The sequence below is a fragment of the Bemisia tabaci genome, chromosome 1, assembly GCF_918797505.1.
Source record: "Bemisia tabaci chromosome 1, PGI_BMITA_v3".
Classification (NCBI taxonomy): Eukaryota; Metazoa; Arthropoda; class Insecta; order Hemiptera; family Aleyrodidae; genus Bemisia; species Bemisia tabaci.
In genome coordinates this window covers 54,152,642-54,171,335 of record NC_092793.1, presented here as the reverse complement: position 1 = coordinate 54,171,335, position 18,694 = coordinate 54,152,642, and the positions used below count along the sequence as shown (strand labels likewise).

The 18,694-nt window shown below is 36.5% G+C and overlaps 1 protein-coding gene across 1 annotated transcript; it reads left to right on the top strand.

Moving 5' to 3' along the window:
• Positions 1-2,701: 2,701 nt before the first annotated feature.
• Ltn1 (E3 ubiquitin-protein ligase listerin) lies at positions 2,702-17,652 on the top strand. Its single transcript, XM_019060249.2, has 14 exons — positions 2,702-2,962; positions 4,344-4,571; positions 5,006-5,272; positions 5,863-5,978; positions 6,741-6,927; positions 7,727-7,900; positions 8,836-9,029; positions 9,229-9,364; positions 9,855-10,133; positions 11,004-14,103; positions 14,970-15,190; positions 16,040-16,231; positions 16,859-17,026; positions 17,466-17,652. Exons 1-14 carry the CDS (start codon positions 2,915-2,917, stop codon positions 17,523-17,525), a joined length of 5,370 nt encoding a protein of 1,789 aa, XP_018915794.2. The 5' UTR covers positions 2,702-2,914; the 3' UTR covers positions 17,526-17,652.
• Positions 17,653-18,694: the final 1,042 nt, after the last annotated feature.

The window sequence follows — 18,694 nt, the reverse complement described above, 5'->3', positions numbered from 1 at the left end:
TGTGCAGCTATTCAGCAAAAAATACGCTACGTATGGATTTAATCTGCTCCTCTAATCGTAAAAGTTCCTTAAATTAAATAATGTATACAACACACCTTTACATGGCTTTTTTATGCCACTAATCGGGCGTACATGTGTATACTTTTGCCTACTCTAATAAATGAAGGCGAAGTTTGAGTTTCCTTTCATACATGTATAAAGTCATAAGAAACGATTAATTCCTACACGATGTAATGTTGAATCCTCACTCCTCTCCGCCGTTATTACTAACTTCCCAAAAATCCTCTGTTTTAGCTATTTTATTGGAAAGTAATGAAGTTAATTTATGCATAGGGATGGTTTTTCGCATCCTCAAGACGCATACCTCAGATAGGTATGCGTCAAAAGCATCTTCGAATAAAGAATGGAGGTTTCAACTGTGGAGAAAACGTTCGAAACAGTCAGCCAGGTTGCCCTAGTGGTCAGCGCGTCTGGCCCTAGACTAATATAGGTCTCGGATTCGAATCCCGGCGGTGGGGACAAAATAAATTCCAAGGAACTAGAGTAAGGATCTGCAAAAGCAAATGCCGCTCGACCTTAATTCCTAAAAATTTGAAGGTCTGGAGCATGTATGTGTAGTATGCAGTATGTACTAACCCTAACCCGATGCTCATTTGGACGTATATCTATCAAACGGAACTATGTGCATTCAGACATGAGCCCTGAGACCCGTAAGAATATGTGCATAACAGGGCTCACGTCATAATGCACATAGTTCCGTTTGATAGAAATACGTCCATTTAAGGTTGCAGAATCCTCAGATGGATTAAAAACTTCATAACTAAAAAAAAAAAAAAAAAAAAAAAAAAAAAAAAAAAAAAAAAAAAAAAAAAAAAATTGCATCTTGGGGGAGGAAACTTCATTTGGATCACATATCACATTTTGCAATAAGGAACCACTACCTGTGGCTCTTCCATAAAAGCACGTTTCTGCATAGCGAAACCAATAACATATATGCTGTTTCTAAAATGAGCCAGAAATAGTGATTCCTTATTGCAAAATGTGGTCCATATAATGTCTGGACAAATTTCAATAGGTCTCCGCAGTACACATATTTCTTGTGCAATCCTGCGCACGCACGGCTGACCTTTGAAATTCAAGAGGCATACTGTGTAAGTAATTCCATTGAAAAAACCTACTCATAACAGTAAGTATTTCCTGAAGTGGAGCGTTGGATGAGGGCCTGGCTCGTTCTTTGCACTGATTCCTTGAAGCTTCCGACTCAAGAGGCTAGTGCAGATATCAGTAAGGGGCCGTTTGATTATTACGTAAGCCACTTGGGAGGGGGGTCTCACGATGGAGGAAGGGGGAGGGGTCAGGCCCAGGCTTACTTATAAGCCTTCCATAATGAGAAGAAAATGCCTACCAATGAGAATGATTTTTTAAGAAATTTTTTAGGTTTTCTGCGTTATTTCACTTCATTTTATTCCTTTTTTTGGGAGAAAGAGGTGTCAAATTAGGCTTACACAATTCAAAAGAAGAGCGCGAGACGTTGGTTTACAGCGGGGAGGGAGAAGGGTCAAAAAGTCGGCAAAAATGGCTTACGTAATACTCAAACTGCTTCTAGTCCGTCGCTTACAATCCAAAAATGGTATATTATGCCGCTTTTGTGCCATAACCATGCAGATGCGGACTGGTTCCTCGAGGCGGCCCGAGAAATCGCCAACAGACCGGCCCATCGCAGTGCCGCGGTGCCTCCCCCCTCCCCCAATAATTTGTCGCTATTAGCCATATGCGTACCTAGGTCATGTTGCCAAAATTGCCGAAGTTAGGTTAGATTGCCAGAGTTCATTTTTGTATGACTGTGATGCCAAGAATATATCTCCCTGAAAATTTGTCCACAATTGTAATGAAAAAAAAAAAATGTATATTTTCTCTACTTCTTTGTTTTCTTTATCGGGAACTATGATCACTTACTTTCTTTCTTTTCCGCCCGATGAATATATTTTCTCTCCCTGGAAGTTAGCTCAGTTTGACTTTTTCCGTACGATAGAACGTAACAACATTCCAACTTGAAAAATTTCCACTGGTAAATTATATTTTCACCGGAAAACATGAAGGTTTGCAAAATCTCTATAATCCTGTGAGGATTGCAAGCTCACGGTGTGTGAAATAGTGTACACCGGGATAGGTTCAACACCAGGACTGCGAACCAAAATGCGACTTTTCAACGACTTGATCGCGCACCGTGGAATACGCGCAATGTATGAAGTATCCTGCAGACTTGTAAGGCGCTACCATGCCTCGCGAGCTTCGTGCTGTATGCGCAACGCAAGAAGTATCATACGGTCTTGTAAGGCGCTATTATGCGTTCCGTGCTGCGCGCGTGGCCACCGCCGAGGTGTAGTTCGGTACTCGGGCTCCTTTTTAGACCCATCAACGGTACTACCTACGCAGTTCGGTACTCGGGCTCCTTAATTTAAACTTATTTAGAAGAACATACGCCATGATTTGACGCGGCGCCTACGTAAACCCAATATCCACAAGCCTGAGTAGCCCAACCTAAGGTAACTTACCTGACGTAACGTAACGTAACCTAACCCACCGCCGCCCTGGGAAAAGAGCGCTATTTTAAATTTCCCGGCATGCTGTGAATTACTGCGCAGGTCAGAAATTCCCAATCGTGTTTACCCCGTACGTAATCAAATGACGCAATCAGCTGACGGCTGGCTGACGGATAATGTGAGGTTAGAAGTTTGTTTTGGACAGCCAAGCAGACAGCGATTGCACGTTTATTGAGATTGCTTTCCACGTAATTTTCCATCAAGGCAGGTTTTCTCAGCTTGAGCAAAATTCTCTTCAGTCATGTGTCTTCTTCACTGTAAATTCTGACCGATTCAGATAATTTTTAACGTTACCCAGTTGATCTACAATCATGGGAGGCAAACGGAAACCAGCCCAGAGAACGAAGAATAATGTCAGAGTAAGTTTTAATGTTTAAATTCCTGTTAAATTCCCCGCGAACCACTCTAGTTTTAGCTCTCTACAGTATTGTAAACGTTTAAAAAACCTTCTTTTGGTCGTAGATCTATTAGGTACTGTCTCACTCTGAAAAGTGATAGCAATGTGTGCAAACGTTATGTCAGGCTTGCTACGCATAGCGATTCCTTCTGTTGTATGACCTCCCCTTGATGTGTTGTTTTTGCTCTTGGATGAGCTGAATTAGTCCTCCATTTTCCCATCTACATTACTTGTTTTTCAATCATCATCTTGTTCTCATCATCGATGAGAACTTGAAGTGCAAACTGAGTTGTGCTCAAGGTCCCATTTGGACCAGAACAATTTGAATGCATGAATGCCTCTGGAATTTGCGGCTGACACCATTGAGTCAAATCTCACGAGAAATACATTTAATCTGTTCGTATTGCTAGCTTTTGGTGTGGTCAATGAACAACCGTTAATCAAGGAATAGGAGATACTGTTTACGACCGCAGGAAATAATGCAGTGAGGCCCAACAGCAGTTTTCTTAATAAAAGACAGATTGAACTATTTTGAATTTTTCTCTTAAAAAACACCAAACTAGAAACGTTTTAGATTTTATTATGTAAAAGATCGAACTAGAAGCACTTACTTTGCTTTTATTTACCTAGCTACTGAACATATAGGGGTACTTACTTAGTTAATGTGTAAGGAATTTTTGGACATTTCAGGTTTCATTTCTTGGGGCAACTCCTGATGTAACTCAATGTGTTCTCTCCCTGTTCAAATTAACTACCAAATTATCTGATCATTGTTTCTCTTTAAATTGATTCCATTTGATAGTGGTAAAGAAATCAGATGCGAAAGAAGCGCACATAGGTAGTCATAATAATCAACCCTAACTCTATTTAGAATTTATGCCAAGTAAGTTTTTGCACTTTCAGAGTGTTTCAGACAATCTTTAGTCTTCATTATAGCTTTAAAATATGTATCAATCAAGATAGCGGTTCTGAACTGTCTCTCTCAGAAAGTACGTAAACTTACTTGACGCGAACTCTTATCTTGGCACTTGTCACAAAGTATTCCAAAATCAAATATTTCCGGTACTTCTGGACTGCAAGCCTTATTTCTTTTCTGTATTTTTCATTTTGAAATTAGTTTTTTATGTACTGCTTCATTAAAGTAATGCTTCAAAGGGCTACTCAAGGTACATTTATTTAATGTGAATCTAGTTTTTCTGTGAGCATCGGCAAATCTATTATTGTATGTATCTTATTGCTGTTTATAATATTTAGTGTCACTAGTTAACTTTCAAGGACATCATGTGATTCTCTTCCTTCAAATGTCTTGCAAATCAGTGCTTGAAGTACCTTTTTCTTTCCAGCCATCAAGTAGTGGAAGAAGTGCGGAGCTCCTTACTAGCGCTCCGTCTGGATTTCTTGAGGCCTCCCAGCTGAGTGATGGCAGTGTCTTACCATTACCGTCGCTTCTTTTCCCTGGTCTCCCTGGTGTGAGTCCTTTGACCTCCTCCAGTTTTGAATCTGGTATTAGTCCAGAATATCAGTTGGTTGTGAAAAAAATGAAGAAAAAAGATTCTGTCACCAGGCACAAGGTTAGTAGCGCACACTAGGAATTAAAAGTATGTGTGAATGATTTTATATCCTTTCTGGATGTACGAAAGATGGTGCAATTATTTTGAAGAAACTTCAACTTGCCTGTCAAATGAATGTGAATTTTCCAGTCACTAGAGCTACCCACATCTTGTGATCGCCAAAACGTATCCTAAACCTCAATACATTACTTACTTACTGATGCATTGTTATGAAAAGAAAATAATCATTTTCAATATTCCATTTTAAATTCTCATCAAGTACTGCACTATTGTGGAAACTTTTCAGAAAGTACTCATCAGTCCTTAAAAAAAAAAAAAAAAAAAAAAAAAAAAAAAAAAAAAAAAAAGTTGCAGACTTGCGTAAATAGGCAACTTGTTTTTACAAGATGTAGTGCTTATATATATATTTATTTTGCACTGGTTTCATTTTTTAGGCCTTACAAGAATTTGTACAATTACTTGAGAAGTCAAATACGGATGAAATCAAAATAATTCTCCCTATTTGGTCCCGCTTATACTCCACTTTGGCACTTGATATCGATCATAAAGTGAGAGAAGTTTGTCAAGAAGCCCACAGAATTATGGTAAATAAAGCTGGTCGTAACATTGCTCCATCTCTGAAGCAGCTAATCGGACCATGGTTTTTGTCAGCATTTGACTCCTTCCCGCTCGCTGCTCAGAAAGCTGTACTCAGTTTTGAGGTAAAGTCAACAATCAAATCATGTATGATAATTTTTTTTTTGTCAGTTGTAAAGGTGTACCTTTGTACTTTCATGTCACATTCAATTTGGCAGCCAAAACTGTCATGGGGTGGGCATCAAAGTTTTGAAAGTGAAAACCCTCGTCAATATTAATGGTATTTTGGACGTAAAATCCAAATTTTGGGGTCAACCCGTCTTCAGCCCCTGCAGGAATTTTCCTAATCCAAGGCAGCTGAATAATGAACTCTCAAGAGAAATCAAAGAGGCAAGTCCTACACTCTTCAGTGAGGTGTCTCTTACCTTAAGTCTTAGATCTTGAAACGCAATGGGATTAATCTCCTTTACTTTTTACTGTCGAAGCCAAAAATTACTTCAAATTTTTTGTCACCCTTCATTGCCCCACTTCATCGCCTGGCATCAAAGTGGTCCACTTTGATGCCAAATAGCGTATGCTTTTTCAAAATCCTTTTTACCCCAAAATCGGTGGGTGATGGGAAAGAAATTAGGATCGTTTTCCACTTCAGTAGTAAAAAGTAAGTGGGACAAATCTCTTTGAACGTCAGCCACTGATATTATGTAATCTTTTTTAGGAAGCATTTGTACCTAACAAAAGAACAGAAGCTCTGCTCTTTTGCCACTTAGAAATATTGTCATTCATCGAAGAAAATGTTATCATTCACACTCCTACTACTTTGACTAATCCAGGGTAAGTCTCCTGTTTTTAGCTTTTTGCTTTGAGCCTTTAAATCAAGATTTATTTTGTGCCATCCCTTCAACTTTTGTCATTTCGTATTGTTTTTTTACCTACCTTGACAATAGAAAGACGACTTTTTCACTAAGCTTTTAAGAAAAATAGATGCAGAAAAAAACCTGTATTTACTTTTAAGCTCTGGATTTGATAGACCACATCATTTTCTATGTATCATCAAAGGAAAAAAAATAATCTGGTAGCCTTTTTACTTTAGCAGAAATCTAAATTCAAGGAAATATATGTCAGTAGGTAGGTGTATCTTTCTACATCACTACAAAACTATGCAAGTGAAATTATGTAGTTTAAAATTAATGGTTTTCCCACTAACTCAATCTATGGTCATTCTATATAAAATCAACAACAAAAAAAAATTGTCTCAGCCATCTTTGATTTTGATGAACGGGGGATCAATGCCTGGCAGTGATGGGTTTTTAAGCACACTCAAGCATCTGTCATCGTAGTCGTGGGTGACCACGCCACTTCAATACCTTGTCTTGTCCATTAGAGGTGGCACATGGCAGGTTAGGAAAGGACAGGTCTATCCGGAATTAGTCAGTTTTCACTGTTTGACTATGTTGTAATCTAATCGTGAATTGCTTGTTGTATACGCGACTGCCAGCGTTATCCTTTTAGACCCACTCACAGGCATGCTCCTTCCAGGTATGTAGTCTTCCATGGAAGGTAAAAAGTAAAATTGTAATAAAATCTTCTTTTAAGGTCCGGGTGTCCCATGGATGAAATGGTCATGAAGTATGAGCGTGTGGTGGTTGCCTCTTTGAACGCATATGGTCAGTTGCTGGAAAAACTACCCGTTGACGCCCTCAAAGAAAACCAAGCCATACATAAAGAAAAATTGGTTTCATCATCAGCTTTCTGGAATTATTCTAAGCACAAAAATCCTCAGGTATCAAATCTTTTTTCTTCACATGGGTTACTTCACACGGATAATCAAATCTTATTAATTTTTATATTAATTCTGTTATTTTAAGAGCAAAAAGAAATGACAACTCATACTTTCTTAGCCAAGAAGAAGGTACAAAGCTCATCAACTCAGTCAAAAAATGAAAGTAAAGGCTAAAAGAGCTGCAGGAAACTTGCTGTTTGAAATACTGTGCCTCAGAGGGGTTGAACAATTTATTCATACAGTAACCAAAACGTTGAAACGTGATGAACATTGTCCATGAGGCAGCAGGGACGAGTGACGTAGTCCGGGCACCGTTGGCCAAGCCAAAGCAATGTGTTTCCGTTTCCAATTTCAAAAAATGATGCTCAGTTGCAGCCAGGCATGGGCAGTGCTGCCCAAAAACGTCAGGCATCCTTGATAATGTCTGAAACCTGTTCATTGCCCTAACATACTCTATGTGCAATTGGTTCTATTTCACCCTATAGCCTATACTTTGTCAAATGGGGTATCATGGATTAAAAGAGCCCAAAAATAATCTCCTTACCTTGTTTTCTCCAAAATTCCTAACCTTCAATATTCAAGAATGAACCCTCAAATGTATTTTTCCGTGGAGAAAGTTGAGCAAGTTCAGATTCTCTTTTTGAACTCAAGATTTTTAAAGAGACGTTTCCTCAACAAAAACCAGAAAGAATTAACCATACGTCTCCTTAAAATAATCGTTATTTTATTAAATCATTTTAGTCATTTCAATCTCTTTACCCTTACAAATTCTCAGTTTCTTTCATGTCTTATTTTTCAGATTCGGAAAGCGTGGTATGGCGTTATTATATCTTTATGTCAGCATGCTGCATACCTGTTATCAGATCATGTAAAACAAGTGTGTGGAATTGTTTTTGCCAATTTGAGTGATAAAAATGCAACTGTCCTTCCTACAATTTGGGATGCAGCTCTAGAGCTCATGGTTGCATTTGATGTAAGTTCTAGTTCTGTATTATGTAAGAGCAAGGGCATGATAAGAGAGATCTGCTTCTCCATCTGCTTTCTTAGCACAAATGTCTGCCTAAGTGCACATCATCCTGTACAGAATTCAATTATTGCAAATCTCACAACCTTCCAAACAAGGACGATTGGGCATTTTTATGCCAAAAGGAACTATGTTACACAGGAACCGTATGCACACAGTTGTTTTTAGCATAAAGTCGTCCAATTTACTCAGGCCAGTCATTTCGTGGACGAATTTCAAGACCCCATTGCGCTTTGTCAGCAGGAAGTTTAAATTCAATACATTTCTTATGGGAGAAGCTAGTTTTACATCATGCAGACTGCAGTCAAGTTTTTTTTTTTTTTTTTTTTTTTTTTTTTTTTTTTATTTGCTACTAAGAAAAATTACAATGTAAATTACAAGAGATAAAAATGGAACGATTATAGAAGAGGAAACGATAAGAAGAAATCTTAAGAAAAAACTGAAAGTCAAAAACTCAGGTGGTGCAGTGCTGTCTTAGAGGATGATCAGGAGACATGAGTGGCACCAAATATGAGTGGCACCGTTGAGGGGAGTCAAACTCCCCTGGACAGTAGGGGCAGGAGTCAGAGGAGGAGGCATCAATACAATGTAAGAAACTATTGAAGACACCGTGACCAGTGAGGGTTTGCGTAATGAAGAAATTTGGTTTGCCGCGTTCCCTGGTGAGCCATAGTTCGGGGTCTGGGATTAATTTCTTACGCCAACAGTCACTGCAGTCATGTGAAGGCTGGTCACCAAGTGAATTTCAAAAAGATGCGCAGTGACTGACCTTTGTAGATTGGTCTTGCTTGCCAGCAGGAACCCATTGATCATGTTCTCACTCCAAAATTTTGTTTGCTTTGTGAAATTTAGCAATTTAATATTGTATCTCTCTTTCATTTCAGGATTGCTGGAAACATGTAAATTTCAATTCAGTTGTCGTCCCTAAATTATGGTCCGTACTTAGTAAAGGTGCTTATGGCAATGCTGCCAGCATTTTTCCAAAACTGCTGCCCTTTTTGAGTAAAGTTCCTGTCCCAGATAATGAAGATTGGTACCAGGATTTCTACATCAAGTTTTTCAGTAATTTAATTTTAGGGTAAGTAGTCACACAGTTAGTTTCTAGCTCAGTGACATTACAAACTCATAAAAAATTGTTTTAAGTTTTCATTAACCCAACTGCCATGCAATTTTTGTCAGGCTTGATTAAGTGTGTACCTCTGCTTTGAAAATCAATGTTTGTTCATGGTGTTTATTTCAAATCAGTGTTAATTTCATCAATTTTTTTTCCATTATAGGTTGCAGGAGCGAAGTGTTCAACAGAGCGCAGTAGAATTCAGATCTGCCATAAATGCATTGTTCGAATGTCTACAATATGTTTTTAAAATTCAAGCGGGAAACATAAATCTCTGTTTAAGTTTGTTTCGTGCCCAGGTAACAATTTTTTAATTTTTGTCAAAACTTGAGGAATTTTCTCTTGGAGTTCCTTAACAGATTTACTCTTTTTGATACAAAAATTTGCTCATGATACTTGTGAAATTTTCATTTATTTAATGTTAAACATTGCAACTTGTTCACTACTAGCTGAGAGAACTGTGCAGGTCATCCTCCCCAGTTAGTGGGCTCTGCATCTTCAATGTTTTATTTCAGTTTATGTTTAGTCATGAAGTTTTTTTTTTTCTTCTTTTTTAACAATTTTACCCAAAATTCCTGAGTTGCCATTGATAACCAAAAGCAGGATGATCAAAACGTCTCCATCCCATCTCTTTTCACTAAATCAGGGCTGCTAATTTTCAACACAGTAAAGTCAAAATTATGAAAGAAGTGGTGCAGCAACTTCTTGATAGAACTGTTGGTAATGATATGCACAGTATTGATGTACAAATTTCGCTCACTCATTGTTGTTCGTTTCCAAATTTTACAGATCTTTGAACTTCTGGAATCTTCCTTGCTAGACGAATCAATGAAAAACAACAATGAAGTAGTCTTCTCCCAAATTAGTGCATTACTCTATCGATGGCAGACCTTGGAAAGCACTAGTTCACTGTATTCTGTCATTGTTGAGGAATGTTGGAAACATTTTACAGAAGTTTGTAAGAAGCCTTTCGTTTCTCCAATCTTGGACGAGTGGAAACTATTGAATCAATTGAAACTTCTTCAACATCTAAAGCAGTCCTTCTTCAAAGAGTGCAAGAGTACAAAAGTGAGTGCTTTTATCTGATAAATACACCATTTTTTAAAAATGTGTATTACATCAATCAAATTAATATCGTTAGGGAAACTACCAGACAACATATCTCGTTTGTAATGTTTAAAAATCTCCACTCCCATGGTATTTTTGTATAGGAGAACAAACAAAATTCATTCCTCGAAGTTTTCACAGACCTTTCTTCATACGAAGAAAAAAAATCACGGCAGTCTTGATGAATTGACGTTGAGTAGTTTCCCATCTCAAAAACAAAGTTTGACAAGAAGTCTACAACGTTGCTAAACGAGATTTAGGGTCTGGTAGTTTCACCATCTATATTTAAATCAGCTATCCTATATTGGATGTTCTCTTTATTTCATCCACTCTTTTCATGCTGATCATCTGCTATTACCTAGCCTGCTAATTCAAATGTCCCGTTGTATTTTGTTTGTTCGTTATTGTTTTTTTTTCAGGAGACCATTCATAATTATTAATTATTTGTTGCCCTACATCATTTTGCAGAAAATTAATCAATATGTAAATAAAGGTAATGATTCCCAATCATTGTTGCCAATGTGAATTTCAGCAAAGGTACATTTTACCATTCTTCGGTGAATTATTTCCATCAAAATTTGCAATCAATCAAAGTGCATAGTGTGGTATCGATTAGACGCCTTTTTTATGATCTTCCTAATCTCAATCTATTGACATTCTTGCTTCCAGAAGAAAGAGTTTGAGTTGGTATAAACAGGCGTCATTTTTATCGCCCACTGGCTTCTTAATTCTAACAATTTTGATTGTTAGTTCAACATTGCTGGTTATAAATTTACAAAAGGGATTCCATAAAATTACTCATCTTCTTTTTTCTTCTCTTCTTTTCCACAGGTAGAAATATCTTCAGAGGAAAAAAGCACTCCTGTAATATCAGAAGAGTTTTTCAACAAACATTTGGGAGTTTTTATCGCTACTTTAATTCAGCAGTACTACTCTGAAGCTCAAAGTGTAACTAAGAACCAACTGCCTACAGTGTATCTGTGTAAAATTTTCACTGTTTTCGATTCAAAACAAGTACTTGGATATCTGCTCAAGTGTAGCAGTCCTGAAAATGATCACGACTTTATCTTGCTTTGGGAAGGCTTTGTTAAACCGTGGTTGAAAAATGACCAAATTCCTTCGGATCTCATCCTACATTTTCTGTGTGTTTTGTTGAAGCATTTAGATGAAAGTAGTAAATCCCAAATTTTAAGTGAATTGATAGATGAGTTTGGACTGGCAAGATTCGTTCATATTCTTCACTGGTGCTTATGTATTGATGCTCAAACTAACTCAACGGACACTATTATCGCTTGGTCAAAACAGACAAGTTTCCAATCAGCACTGATTTCAATCAGTAGAGTCATAGATGAGGATTCAGATGAAGTTGAAAAAAATTGTTTAGTTTTGTCAAAATTTTTGTCCTATAAAGAGACGGAAGGCTGTGTATTTGTCAGTATTGACACTTTTGTAAAGATTTTAATGAATTTGAATGACTTTCTTCAAAGATGTCTTGAAAGTTCTAAAATTTCATCTCGGAAAGTTGGTGCCTTGAAACAAGTTATTGAGTTGCTGGTTGCAGCATTTTCAAATAAAACCATGGCTTTTGATCTTAAAGTCATTGAAGTAGTACAAGAAATAACCTTAGCCTTATTTAAGTTGTGCTGTGTGCAAAGTACAAAACTAAAACAAATTTTCAGTTCTTTGAAGTTAGGCTGGCATCGTGGATTAGACCTAGTTTTTAAATTTTATCCCAATTCTAATACATCTGAAATTTTTGATCTGTCTAAAAAACATGCAGAATGCATTGTGAGTGCCTTAATGGCATCAGACCTTGACAATGTCGTGAATCTTACTCAGTTGACAGTTGATTTCATCATTGCGAATGTTAATTTTGTCAAATCTGATGAGATAGAAGCTGCTAGCATAACATTTTGTGCCCATCTGTGCAATTTATTCTTGGAAACTGCAATTACATTCAGTAAACAACATCTTGAAGAGAAAATAATTACCTTGAGCCTCTACGCTGAATTGGTCAATGGTAAAGACGATGCCAGTGTGAACTACAACAAACTAGACAAAATAATTCAACAAATTAACCTTGAATCTGGCGATGGCACTGCACACACGAGTAGCAGTGTACCTCTGTCAAAAAATCAGTTCAATTTGATCAGTCATTACGAAGTGAAAAATTATGCCAGCATTAATATCTACATTGTCTCCCTGATTCTTCGTTTCTTGAATATTTCACCAGTGACAGATTTTACGTTTAATGAAAATTCATCGGCTGAAGATCAAGACATCAGTGAATTCTCGGTGCCGGCAAATCCATTCAAAATCGTCGGACCAGTCTCATATTGTCTCTCCAGTGCAGAAGTTTGTGAATCCTTCAAATTCAATTTCTCCAATACGGTGGCTAGTTACTCTTTACCGAAAAAAGTCCTCAAGTATTTATCACTCAACCTCGAGGCAATTATCTCGAAGCTTCCTAAAGATGCCAAGCAAGAATTACTTTCTGAAATCTTTTCAGCCAGAGACAGCAACAACTCTTTATTCTACAACTCTGCTTTAAGAATGGTAACAGTTGATAAAAAATTCAAAACGCCTGATTCTTCGATAGAAAGAAGTATGTCCCAAGTTTCTAGCACTACATCTATTGACGCTAGTACAGCAAGTGTTATTGAGGGACCTTTGGATGACGTGATCACTCAAGATGAATTAGTTTTAGCTAGAATGAAAGCACTGGTCAGTATCACACCCCAAGTTTCTGAAATCACGTCTGTAGATATTGATACACTACACGCCATACGAGGACTACTAGCTGAAGCAAAAACCAATGATGAAATAATCTTAACTCAGATGAAAGTTTTGATCGCTAACAAGAAACATATTACATTTTCTTATTCAGTCAATATGTTGGATCTGAAACCTGCTTGTATCATGTTATCCCTAAATGCTTGTAAATTTTTCCAGACAGTTTTGGAGCGTTTTAAATTCGATACAGGCCGTGAAGACACTACCCCTGATTTGCTCGAAAATGCAACTGCCTCCCTTTCAGAGGCAGAAACAGACTTCATACTTATCTCCTTAACTGCATGGATTCAAAGTTTATCAAAGACGGTTGAGTGTATATCCCTGGAACCATCGTACCACTCAAGTGTCCCAATTTTTATCAATGCAATCTGTAACCTTTTTAAAACCGTCTCATCTGGAATTGCAAAACTTCCCAGCGAAGATAGTTTTGCAGCCGAGTGGAAAGATCTTTTCATGTCAGATGTCCATATGTTATGTGCCAACGCGTGGAGAACTTTGGTTCTAAACTCAACCAACCTAGCCAAAAGTGTGCAAACGTATCAAATTATGAAAAAATTATCAGATGTTGTGATAAATGTAGTTGATTTCTCTCTGATAGTCAAGGATAGTGAGGATCTAAAGAAATGGTCCAAGTTTGCACTGAACAACTTGGAAAATTCTAATATCTTTGTTCAACTGACTTCATACTTTATCCTCATCAAATTGGTCCCGATGTATGTAGAATTTGACTCTAGGATTATGTCCGAGGAAGAAACTGATGAAGAAATTGAGAAGGATCCCCGAATTGTATTCAATTGGTTCAAGAAGTCTTTGGACCACACACAGTCAATTGTTTGCGCCCTGTTGTCAGATTTCAAACTGGGAGATACGTGTTTGGTAGCTCCACTCACTGATAGCTACTCATATACGTTGGCATATCTCAGCTTATGGTCTGTTATATTCAAAATGGTTGCAAAGGCAGACTCACAGCTCCGTGCGCGTTATACTTTGTGGATCAGGAACGAAAACCTGATTTCAAATCTTATTCTGAACCTCATGCGGCTTCTTCCCTCATCTGTTGTTCTTTTAAAGATGCATGATACCAATTGGAAGCAGATTCTGAAATCTTTTACAGACAAGCAAACTTTAGTAACAGATGGTATGTTATGACTTTCATTCGTAAAAATATAAGTATTAACTTCTGCTGCCCTGACTAATAGTCTCAACCCTTTCGAGATATTTTTACAGGTTAAGCAGTTCTTAATTGATATTTTCTTACAGTAAAAATTGCTTTATTTATCGATCTGCAAGCTGAAAGTCTGAATTTACATTCGCAATCCCTACAGTTCAGTTCATATTATTCGTTTTATTTTTATTTTGCGTAACTTAATTTTGTCATTTTCCCAAATTGACAGTCAATCCCTGTTCAAATGTTTCAACAAATAATATTCATCCTGGTACAATGCTTGAATTTTTATTTTTCAGGTCCCAGCCAAACTTATTAAAAAAGTACTGTATGTTGCTTTGTGATATTTTAATCTTAGCATTTGAAAATAGCCCTTTGTGAAGAAGAAAATGTAGCATTGAGTACTCAGCATGCTGAAGTGACCAATTGGCTATCTTGGGGGAAAGGGAAAGGGAGAAGATTCTTGAATTCGACAACTGGTACAAAATGGAGCAGGCTTCGGGAAACTTCTATCAATCCTTACCTTTTCCATCATGAAAGTACCCTCAGATTTACCCAAATAGTTTTGGAACGCTTTTCAAAAATTATGTTCCGATTTTTTTTTTTTTTTCTGATAGATTTTCAAACTATGCAACATTTTTAACATCACTTGGGATAAATTGCACAAACAGTTTCTCAAATCAACGTTTTTCAATCCCTCTCAGAGGCGTCATAAGGAGAGTAGGCTGTATTTTCTGCATAACTTAATGAATGGAAAAAAAAAATTCCAGGAGCTTTTCTTTATAGATCTATTCTCTTTTTTTCTCTGATTTTTTCCCCCCTGTCTTTATGAATTTCAGAGCAATGGGATAGCAAAAAACTTTCGAACTTAGTGTGTTGGACCTATTATAATGCTTTGCATAGATTACCAGCACTGATACGACAGTGGTGGACAGAAATTGAATACAAAGATGCGAGAGTTGTAGAAGACATCACGACGCGCTATGCTTCAGCAATGTTGTGTGAAGAGGAACTCAAATCAATCAAAGAGGCCAATAAAACACCAACTGAAAACTTCACGGTATTTCCTTATAATTTTAATTTTTGCATTGCATATAAATGAATATTAAAAATCTCTTGGGGAATTACATCTATTGTTTGTGCACTAGAAACTTTGTTCCTAGAAACGAAAATAACGCAATAGCCCAAAACGTGACGAAGATCTGAGAACACAATATAAGGGTAGTTAAGGCCAAGAATTAAATTATCCTTCATACATGTGTCTCTCTCCTGGTCTACTTAGGTTTGATATATATAGAGGCCATATAGAGCCATCTACAACGCTCTAGGAATAGAGAGCGAGGGGAATCAAGGAGAGAGTTACAACATTTTGTCTTAATGTGTTAAAGAATAGAGACTTGTGTCTCTAAAGGGTCACAAAGAGGGTGGGAAGTTGAAATATCCAAAATTTAGGGTCACATATTTTATGACCAGTCCTTTATGCTGATGTGGGAGGTTAAGGCACTAACATCCAATGTCCACAGCCTCTCAACAAAAAGTGTCAACACCCATTTGGAAGGAATTTTATCAACAGATCTGGTGGACAATTTTTACCCGTTTTCTTAGGTGGTGCCAACATATGCTTCAAAATCAGGTTTTGTTATCTTGTTTTGTATAACTGATGTGAAAAATCTGTGAGTTTTTGTCTTCGGAGTCAGTTAGGGAAACAGTTCAGAAACTCTCATCGACTGATTATTTTTTTGGTGATTTCATGTAGAAGGTTAAACATTTTTATTTCATGGGTTGAAGCCGTATTAACTGGATAGAAATTCTTGAGATCAAGTAAAATACAAGTTTCAGATTTTCAGCACAAAAAAATTAAGTTTATTTTCTCATGTTTCTCTACTATTCTTTGTGTTCCTTCACTCAGATTAAAGTACGTGAAAGTGTGCGTGAAGTCATTGCAACCTACACTCTGGAAGAAATCGCAATGGAAGTCTCAATAACATTGGCCCAAAATCACCCTCTTGGTATGGTTAGAGTTGAGAGCACGAAAGCTGCAATGTCATCACAACATTGGCATAACTGGCTCAAACAGCTCACCATTTTCTTGACCCATCAGGTAAATTGATTCATTTTGTATTGTGTCTTTAAAACCAAATTACAAATGTTTTAAGTTCTTATCATGAGGCCATTGCAGATTTAAGGTGCAGTTGAAACTTTAGCTTTGTAATACTTCTATGCACAGTAAGTTTTGGTGAAATACTAATGAAATCGACTTCTCTGTTGAATTTTAACCAAAAAGGTTGTGATTTATTTGCTATCAGTTTCTGAAAATCTCTTTGAACTTCTGTCAAATTTTTTGTCTTTTTCATAATGAAGGTTCATAGATTGCTCTTTTTTAGCTTTATCTATATTTTTCATGGTAATCTAAGCAATTTTTATTTGTTGGTGAAAAACAATTCCAGCTTTTGGTAAGAGAATCTCATTACTAGCTCTGCGTATATTTTTGGAGAAATGTTTTTACCGTGATTAAGTTCATATTAAGATGCATTTTCTCATCTTTCCCTCTCCCTTCACTTAAAATACTGCAAAATTTTAAGTCTAAATATCCTAATTAATCTTCAAATTATTAAAGATTTATTTAATTATTTAATATTTATTTAATTATTTATGATGGTCCTTCTCTTTAGAGGAAAATTTTCACAGGCCGTAAGAAAGATACTTATTTTTAAATCCTCTTTTCCAGAATGGCTCCATTTGGGATGGACTTATGTCATGGAAAAGCAACATTGATAAGAGGTTTGAAGGCGTAGAAGAGTGCTACATCTGTTTCTCAATTCTGCATGTCACCAGTTATGAGCTTCCACGCAAAAATTGCCGTACTTGTCATAAAAAGTTCCACTTGCAATGTCTGGTAAGTTCTAATAATGAAAAAATACTATCAGCAAAAATCTGTTTGGGCAGTTTTTAGATAAAAAGAAGAGTAAATTGAGGAGCGCTTTGGTAACAGGGCCAACCAAAATTCCAAGGAAGCCAAAAAACCTCAGACTGGAGTGTCATAGATGACTTTTGCTCCTCTATTTGGATGGAGAATTTTTCACTGGTATCTAAATATCTAAATTTGGAAATGACTTTTTACCAATGAAAATATGTTTTAAGTACCAACAAGTAAGATTGAGCAGTACATCTAAAAAGAGCAAGAAAATATAAGCTCTGATAATTACTGTAAATATAAAATTGAAAGATAAATAAAAAATTTCAGTCGTAATAAACTGCTTTTGTTCTCTAATTCCAAGTCTAACTCTTTTTTCAGCCCTAATTCTAATGTATTCTTTGTTTCTTTTTTTTTTCAGTACAAATGGTTTATGACAAGCAACAAATCAACCTGTCCCATTTGCAGAAATCTATTCTAAGGTTTTTACTTGTGTTTTGAAAATTAGTTTTACTTGGAAAAAGTCTGGTCTTGTATAAATTTGTAAACAGATAGATGAATTGTAAATAGAAGTATAAATGATAAATAAACGTATTTTAGTTTCCATATTCATGGTGTCTTTTCTCATGAATCTTATTACTGAGTTTCTCATTTTGCATATTCAGGAGCCACTTTAATTTATGCCTGATAATTTTTTGTATGTGTTGCTACCGTACCCACTTTCGGGAATCAACATACCACAATGGACAACAACAAGGGCATTACTACAGTAAGCAGAAATAAACCAAGTGATGTCAGCCATTGCTTGATTCCATCATTAATGTATTTTTTTACAAAGGTGAACAGTTGTACAGATTCTTTTTATAATTTCAGAGAAGGACATTCCCTGAAATTTTTACAAGAATCCATATTATTGTTTTCCTGTAAAACAACAAATTTGATCAAATTTGACAAAGGCTGATACTAATTTTTTTTTTCTACATGTTGCAATCCAATTAAAGCATCACAAGACCTGTTCTCTGATCAAAACTGCATGTAAAATGCATCAAATGTGTCGAGTATTTCTAGAATCAAAGCATAATTGGACACATTCATGCTCAAAGGAAGTATGTGCAAATAAAAAGAAAAAAAAACTATACCTATGCAGAATTTAAACAATATGAACGTACTTCCATTTGATTCAATTAATTTTCACACAATTTTCTCCAGCACAAATATTCAATTTAAATATTTATCTCGAAATTAGTATATTTAAATTTCTACTCCCCCCCCCCCCCCCCCGAAAATAAAGACAAAAAGAAAAGAAAATCACATAAGTTGATCAAACTTATCATTGAAAACTTTGTTTTGCAAATAACTGGAGTCAAGTTTGGGTTTCGGTGGAGATTTCTCCTCATTTGATACACAGCAGCTACTACTTAAGTATGCGCAAACTTTCAAGAGCAATTTAGCAATTAATTCAGTGCCCTATAATCTGACATCATCAGTACCTAAGTGGATTTTTTTTTTTTTTTTTTTTTTTTTTTTTTTTTTTTTGGCGAGCAAGAAGTTCTGTCTGTGTATACAATGCAACCTGTCCACACAGGGAAACTAATGGTACATAAGTTAGGTAATCCTACCCAGCACTGTCAGCAGTGGGACCCTTCTGCA

Excerpts from the sequence above, each read along its gene's own strand:
- Ltn1 (XM_019060249.2), top strand. The coding sequence starts at position 2,915 with ATGGGAGGCAAACGGAAACCAGCCCAGAGAACGAAGAATAATGTCAGA. Across the intron at positions 6,928-7,726 it reads CTAAGCACAAAAATCCTCAG|ATTCGGAAAGCGTGGTATGG; the intron begins GTATCAAATCTT and ends CTTATTTTTCAG. Across the intron at positions 14,104-14,969 it reads GCAAACTTTAGTAACAGATG|AGCAATGGGATAGCAAAAAA; the intron begins GTATGTTATGAC and ends TATGAATTTCAG.